The sequence below is a fragment of the Elaeis guineensis genome, chromosome 4 (assembly GCF_000442705.2).
Source record: "Elaeis guineensis isolate ETL-2024a chromosome 4, EG11, whole genome shotgun sequence".
NCBI classification, from domain to species: Eukaryota; Viridiplantae; Streptophyta; class Magnoliopsida; order Arecales; family Arecaceae; genus Elaeis; species Elaeis guineensis.
The window spans coordinates 33,757,738-33,765,909 of NC_025996.2; the positions used below are offsets into that span (position 1 = coordinate 33,757,738).

Consider the following 8,172-nt stretch of genomic DNA (forward strand, 5'->3'; position numbering starts at 1 on the left):
TTGCTTGTTTTTCTTTTCAAAGCAAACCATCCTGATGATTATATTATATATCAATAATATTGATAATTATGTGATAATATTATCTTTTTACAGATAATAAACATGTATAATCTCCACGGTGATGTAGTGTTTGTGGAAAGAACAGAACAATGAAATATTTAGTTTCGAGGCTAACCCCTATGGAAGAACCATGGAAAGGGGAGTGACCTTGCTCCAAGGTTGGCTACATATTGCTGAAACATGAGTCAGGCTGTAGCCGATGGAGCTAATCTTCTCTCACTCTCCTTGAGCGTCTGTAGTAGCCCTTTATAATGGTTGCATTTCTCCCTCTGGAGAAGATAGTGACCAAGCGGTTTTACTGCCTTTAATCTATTGTATATAGATGTAAATATATAAATACCTCTTAGTAACAAAATGGGTGGTTAACCCTTTCTTTCAATAAAAAAAATAAAAAATAAATATGCGGGCAAGAGGGAGATAAAAGAGATCGAGAGAGGAAAAAAAAAAAATTTACGCTGAAATTCTTCAAAATGGCACTGTTTCCGCTATCAATCCTCTGAGCCTTTGCTTCGTACTCTATACAAAATGATACTTTCTCCCTTGGATATCCAACCAAGGTTATAAAAGTATATATCCTCTACTTCTCCAAACAAAATGAGCTGGACATGGGATACTAGGTGGGAATGGACTACATGAGATTGGAGTAAGCACACTCCCGAAGCAAGAGCAAGATGGGTTGTGGTCGCAGAAGCAATTTGAATCGAGGATTGTGGTTGCAGGGTGCTTGACTTCACCATGTTACAAGAAACTAGTTCATTAAGACATATACGACCGAGTTGTGGCTGATGACATGGCTTATTGCACATAGATTCAGTTTGAGATCTCATAACCAATCATCTTTTCTTAAAAGAAATACCAATACAGTATTTTACATAGACAAAGCAGAATAAGATCTGTTGGGATATACCGACCGACCGACCGATCGACCGACCAACCAACCGATCGACCGACCGACCGACCGAAGGTACATCGATCAGGCAGACCTTTTCTGCCCTACCGACCGACTGCACCACGGGATTCGGTGCCCGACTCCCGCGACGTGCCCGATTCCCCCGACGTGCCCGACTGACCGTAGGAGGAATCCGAAGCTCTACCCGGCACCCCTCGGTTGGCCACTGACCCAAGGTCGGACGGCTTCTCCAGGCACCGTACTACCGCCAGAGGTTGTCAGTCCTGACAACGGCATGCGGCGCTACCGCCTAGCGGCATTATCCCGCCCATGGCCTAGTCAACCCTAGTGATTTGACGGCTCCACGGCGAGTTGACATCTTTACGGCGACTCTGACATCCTACAGTGAATTGACAATTCCTCAATTGTCTGCGCCATTAATGACGGCGCCATACCACACTCCACTATATATATCGGGGAAGGCAACAGTGCTAAGGGGTCCCAAGAACTTTCAGGCTTGCTCCTTCTCTTTCTCTCTCTCGATTGAGCTCTCTGTCTTCATTTCACTGTTGCCCAGTCTCCTCTCTGACTTGACCGTCGGAGGGTCCCCGCCGGAGCCACCTCCGGTCAATGCGGACTTCCTTTTGCAGGCGCTCGTTCCCGGCGATCAGCGATGAGGGGATCGGCCGCAACAGATTGGCGCGCCAGATAGGGGGAGCAGGACCTTACGGTACACTATCCCCATAGAATTTGAGATGACAAAGACAAGGGCTCAGCGATCAAGGGTTACCGGGTCGGTGAGGCGCTCTTCCCGCCCGAAAGAGGCCTCTCCTCCACCCTCCGCGGCGGAACCCAGTTCTCCGCCCCCGCGGTGACCACGGAGGTGCAAATCACGACGATTGTGCGACAGATGATCGTGCTGACGGATGCGGTCAAAAGCCTCCAACAACAGTCGGTATGGCTGCCGCCATCACCGGTCGGGCAACCGCGGCACGTCCGATGCCCTCCAGGAGCAGCCGTCGATGCCCGCATCGATCCCCGTCGCCTCCGCAGGAGCACCTGCCGCAGCGCTCCCGCAGGGAGGTGGGGGGCGGCTGCGGCGCGAGGCCCACAGGTCCCAACAGCTTTCTCCCTCCCAGCTGGAACGAGCAAGGAAGGAGAAGCGACCGCGGACGCCGTCCGCCTCCCTCTCAGAATCTTCAGGAGACTCCACTCCTAGGTTTCCCAGTACCGACGGACGGACGACTACGAGCGTAGGTTCGAGGAAATCGACCGTCGGCTTGCACAGTTGCAGGTGGACGGGCAGAAGTCTTCAAACGATGTTGACTTCCAGACTGCCCAACCTCTCTCCCGACTCATTCTCGACGAACCGATCTCAAGTCGGTTCAAGATGCCGCACGTGGAGCCCTACGACGGCTCCACCGACCCAATCGACCACCTGAAGAGCTACAAAGCTCTCATGATGATTCAGGGAGCTACCGACGCTCTCTTTTGCATCGGCTTCCCCGTCACGCTCCGCAAAGCTGCTAGGGCCTGGTACTCCGATCTTCGATCGGAAAGTATCCACTCCTTCGTGCAGCTCGAGCACTCTTTCGTCGCTCACTTCAGCACCAGTCGGAAGCCGCCGCGAATGTCGGACAGCCTTTTCTCCCTCAAACAGGGAGAAAACGAGATGCTCTGACACTTTGTGACGTGATTCAACGCGGCCACGCTCGAGGTTCAGGACCTCAACGAGGACATGGCCATCTCGGCCATGAAACGGGGACTGAGGGCATCCCGATTCACTTACTCCCTAGACAAAACCCTCCCCCGAACGTACGCCGAACTGTTGGAGCGCGCGTACAAGTACATACGCGCGGACGAAGGAGCCTCCGACCGGCGCTCGACCGAGTTCAAGGGTCCGAAGAAAAAGCGGAGGAAGGGTCGGGACACCGCCGAACCTAGCAGGCCTCCGACCGGCGGTCGGGTCTCGCCTCCATGACGGAACCAGAAGTCACCCCGACGGCAGACTCCAAGGTCGATACGCCCCAGGTATGACTCCTATACTCCTCTCTCTGCTCTCCGTGCGCAGATTTTGATGGAGATCGAGGGGGAACAATACCTGTGACGGCCTCCGCCTTTAAAGGCAAAATGCCTCAACCAACGGAAGTACTGCCGATTCCACCGGGGCCACGGTCACAATACCGAGCAATGCATCCAGCTTAAGGATGAGATCGAAGCTCTCATCCATCGAGGATATCTCGATAAATTTCGGAGGAACTCGCCGACTCAACCCGTTGCCGACCGACGACCCCAGCTGACTGAAGAAGCGGTGACTAATCAGCCCACGGCCGAGGTCATCAATATGATTTCCAAATGACTAGGCCCGGGGATGTCTGCTGAAGGGGAGCCGACGAAAAAGCTACGCTCGGACGATGTGATCACTTTTACAGAAGAAGATGTTCGGGGCATCCAAACTCCCCACGATGATGCTGTTGTTGTCTCGGCAACAATAGCCAATTATAATGTAAAAATTTTTTTGTGGATAATGGAAGTTCGACGAATGTTTTGTTTTACTCGACTTTCTCCCGGATGCGACTATCAATCGACCGACTCAAGAGGGTCCCTATACCCTTGGTAGGCTTCACCGGCGACGCTGTCACAACAGAAGGGGAAGTCACCCTGCCCGTGACGGTCGGCACCGAACCACGGCAAAGCACGGTCCATTTGACTTTCACAGTCGTCCAGGTGCCTTCGACCTACAACGCCATACTTGGAAGGCCCAGACTGAACGCCCTAAAAGCGATCGTTTCGACGTACCACCTTCTGGTTCGGTTTCCGATCAAATACGAAGTCGGAGAGATGCGCGGAGATCAACAGCTCGCCCGTCGATGCTTCTAGATCTCCACCCAAGGTAATGAGCTGAAGGGCTCCCTGACGATCGACAAACTGGACCAACGGGAAGAGGAAGAACGGGGTTCACCGATCGAACAGCACATTCCCATCTCGATAGCGAAAAACCCCGACCGACAGGTGTGGGTCGGGTCTCAGCTACCCGACCCAGAACGACAGCGGCTGGCGGAGCTGCTGAAGGCCAACGCCGATATATTTGCTTGGTCGGCAGCAGATATGCCGGGCATCCCTCCGGAGACAATAACACACCGACTCAACGTCGACCCGACGGTGAGGCCGGTGAGGCAGAAGAAAAGATCTTTTGCTCCTGAAAGACAGAAGGCCATCGATGAAGAGGAAGACAAGCTACTCGAAGCGGGCTTCATCAGAGAAGCTACGTATCCCGAGTGGCTCGCCAATGTTGTCATGGTCAAGAAGGTCAGTGGAAAGTGGAGAATTTGTATTGACTACACCGACTTGAATCGGGCCTGTCCGAAGGACAGCTTTTCACTTCCAAAGATCGACCAGCTGGTAGACACGACGTCCGGATTTCAACTGCTCAGCTTCATGGACACCTTCATCGAGTACAATCAGATCCGGATGGCGCCTGAAGATGAGGAGCACACTACCTTCGTGACCCCCAAGGGCCTCTACTGCTACCGAGTAATGCCCTTCGGGCTGAAAAATACTGGCGCCACCTACCAACGACTCGTCAACAAGGTCTTCAAAGACCAGATCGGGCGCAACATGGAAGTATATGTCGACGACATGCTGGTAAAAAGCATGCGGATTTCGGATCATGTCCGGGATCTTGAAGAAGCTTTCCGCACTCTGCGACGACACCGGATGAAGCTGAACCCGACCAAGTGCGCCTCCGGAGTAACCTCGGGGAAGTTCCTCAGATTCCTCATCTCGCAATGAGGAATCGAAGCCAACCCCGAGAAAATCAAGGCCATCATCGACATGCGGCACCCGGACACCAAGAAGGAAGTCCAGCAGTGAATGGAAAAATCGTCGCCCTCAGTCGGTTCATCTCTCGGTCGGCTGAAAGATGCCTCCCGTTCTTCAAAACTTGCGGCAGGCCAAGCAGTTCTCTTGGCCGGACGAGTGTCGGCAGGCTTTCGAGGAACTGAAGAAGTACCTCACCTCTCCGCCACTCCTTGTGAGACCGAAGGTCGGGGAGGTCCTGTACCTCTACTTGGCCACTTCCCCGGAGGCGGTTAGCTCTGTGCTCGTCCGGGAGAATGAGAACCGGGTTCATCAACCAATATATTATGTCAGCAAGGTGCTCCACGAAGCTGAGACTCGGTACTCAAAGGCAGAGAAAATAATTTTCGCCCTAGTCATTTCGGCACAGCGACTTCGTTCGTACTTCCAAGCACACGCCATTGTGGTCCTCACCGACCAGCCCCTGAGGGCTATCTTGCACTGTCCTGACACATCAGGACGGCTGGCGAAATGGGCTGTGAAACTGGGCGAATTCGACATCCAGTACCGGCCACGACCCGCCCTCAAAGCTCAGGTTCTGGCCGACTTCATCGCCGAATGCCCGACGACCGACCTACCATCGGGGGAGGGGGACCCCGTGAAGGTCGGGACCTCCGACTGTGACCTCGATCCGGCCTGGGTATTGCACATCGATGGGGCTTCCAACGCTCAAGGGAGCGGGGCCAGTTTCCTGCTCACCAACTCGGAGGGGGTGGTCACTGAACACGCCCTCCGATTCGACTTCAAGGCCTCCAACAATCAGGCCGAGTATGAGGCGCTCGTCGCGGGGTTGAAATTAGCACTGGAGCTTGGAATAGACCGTCTCAAAGTCTTCTCCGACTCCCAATTGATCGTCGGACAGACCAAAGGCGAGTTCGAAACACGAGATCCGACCATGGCCAAATACCACCAAAAGGTGAAAGATCTCGTGGCGCCCTTCGGGTACTTCGGGATCTCCCACATCCCCAGGGTGGAAAATGCTCGGGCCGACGCGCTCTCCAGGCTCGCGATGTCCGACTATGACGCCTTGGGCCGGACCTTCGTGCAAAATCTTGAGCGACCGAGCATCGACGAGGTCGAGGAAGTACTACAATTGGCGGTAGGGCAGAGTTGGATGGACCCGATCACTCAATACCTGACTGATGGATCTGTCCCTGAAGACCTGCGGAAGCCAAACGACTCCGGTGGGCAGCTTTCCAGTACGTAATGATCAACGCCGACTGTACAAAAGGTTGTTCTCCTTTCCCTTACTCCATGTTTGGGACCGATCGATGCAGATTATGCTCTCCGAGAAGTGCACGAAGAAATCTGCGGGAGTCACTTGGGGGGCAAATCCTTAGCCTACAAGGTCCTACGGCATGGTTATTATTGGCCCACCATGAGGAAGGACGCGACTGAGTTGGTCCGGAGGTGTGAACCATGCCAGAAGTACGCTAACGTACAACACCGATCGGCCAGCCAGATCACCCCTATTGTCGCTCCATGGCCCTTCGCTCAGTGGGGGGTCGACATTCTCGGTCCTTTCCCTCCAGCATCAGGCCAAAGAAAGTTCATAATGATCGCCATCGACTACTTCACCAAGTGGGTGGAGGCCGAGCCCCTAGTGCAGATTACCGAGCGAAGATGGAGGACTTCGTCCAAAAATCCATCATCTTCAGGTTCGGATTACCGCATACCATTATCACCGACAATGGGCGACAATTCGACAACCAAGACTTCAGAGACTTCTGCACGAGGTTTCACATCACGCACCGACTGACTTCAGTTGGGCACCCGCAGTCCAATGGCGAAGTCGAGGTGACCAACCGGACCATACTACACGGGCTCAAAACCCGACTAAATGAAGCCAAAGGCCTCTGGGTCGACGAGCTGGGCTCCGTTCTGTGGGCTTACCGAACGACCCCTCACGTTCCGACCAGGGAGTCGCCTTTCAGCTTAGCCTATGGGACGGAGGAGATGATACCACTCAAGATCGGGCTGCCATCCACCAGGGTCGAGCGGTATCAAGAGCCGGATAACTCTGATTGCCAGAGAGCCGACCTAGACCTCCTCCCCGAGCTACGAAACCAGGCTCAACTTCGCATGGCTTCATACCGACAGAGGATAGCCCGGTATTACAATGCCAAGGTCAAGCCAAAACTTTTCAGGCCTGGGGACTTAGTCCTGAGAAGGGCAGAAGTCTCAAGCCCCTAGACCGAGGGAAGCTGGCTCCGAACTGGGAAGGGCCCTACATGGTGGCGAACACCTATGGGCCGAGGGCTTACCGACTGGAAACTTTGGAAGGGAAATCCATTCCCCGGACCTGGAATGCCGACAATTTGAAGTTGTATCACCAATGAGCTTTGTACCTATTCATTTGGAATGCGAAACCGATTCCAAGGTTCGGAATTTTCACTCTTCGACCGACGATCGGTGCTCGCCAAAAAGGCTGAGTCTCGACGTCCCGGCTCGGACTTAATGTCCATGCGAAACCGACGGCCCAATCACCGATGACACATCGGACGCTAACGAGGGCCGAATCGCCCACAACAACGGGAGTTAGCGCTCCTTCTACGGTCGAACTTTCGGGCTAAACGATCGGCTAACCTGCCGGCTGAGCCCCGACCAAAGAAAGGCGTAACGCCTACGCGGCCGACGTCGCGACTCACCGACTGAGATACAGACGGTCGGGAGATATTCGACTTACCACCGATTGTCACACGGCGCCACACAACCGCTCGACCAAAGTCTGGGTGAGGGAAACTCGACTTACCATCGCCTTCCTGACCAGACGTATCCCCGACCAGACACGTCGACTGCATGCGACAATATAGCAGACGCAGTCTGACCGATCACATCGGACGACATTCAGGTCATCGGGATGCGCCCAAAAGCCGGTCGACTTTCCTCCCCACAAGCGACCTTCGACTCCGCCAGTGCGGCCGACTCAGTGCGCTCGTGCCTTAAAGTCGGTCGACCCCCGACCCACGCCAGGATGATGTACGTTCGAGTCTGGCGTTTGGTTCGCGGCCTAACGACGGATGTTCGATCTAGGTCCTAAAACGGGCGATCGATGGTCGGGGTTCGTCTTGCTTATCACACATTGAACCACCGACTATCTCAACTAACGACCCGGGGTGATGATTGGGTGCCCTAATACGGCACGCCAAGGCTGCTCCCTCCGACCTTATGACCCCACGATTACAAGCACATCCCAGCAGGCAGGAAAAGGAAGTCGAAAGGGAAACTAAAAAGTTCTTAAGTCCATTCGATTACAAAATCGGGCCGAAGCCCGGTTACAAGTGTTCTAAGAAAAACAAAAATGACAAAAGAGGACGACGCCATGATCATCCTTCCGAGTCAATCTCCTCGACTGACGGAAGCTC

At 54.0% G+C, this 8,172-nt stretch overlaps 1 protein-coding gene across 1 annotated transcript; it reads left to right on the forward strand.

Annotated features, from left to right (window-relative positions):
- Positions 1-4,871: 4,871 nt before the first annotated feature.
- Positions 4,872-6,014, forward strand: LOC140857300 (uncharacterized). Its single transcript, XM_073256080.1, has 2 exons — positions 4,872-5,447; positions 5,556-6,014. Exons 1-2 carry the CDS (start codon positions 4,872-4,874, stop codon positions 6,012-6,014), a joined length of 1,035 nt encoding a protein of 344 aa, XP_073112181.1.
- The last annotated feature ends 2,158 nt before the right edge of the window (positions 6,015-8,172 follow it).

Bases quoted from the DNA above. Each gene is read 5' to 3' on its own strand.
- LOC140857300 (XM_073256080.1), top strand. From the start codon at position 4,872: ATGCCTCCCGTTCTTCAAAACTTGCGGCAGGCCAAGCAGTTCTCTTGG. The intron at 5,448-5,555 runs GTATTGCACATC...TTCGACTTCAAG, and splicing joins GTGACCTCGATCCGGCCTGG to GCCTCCAACAATCAGGCCGA.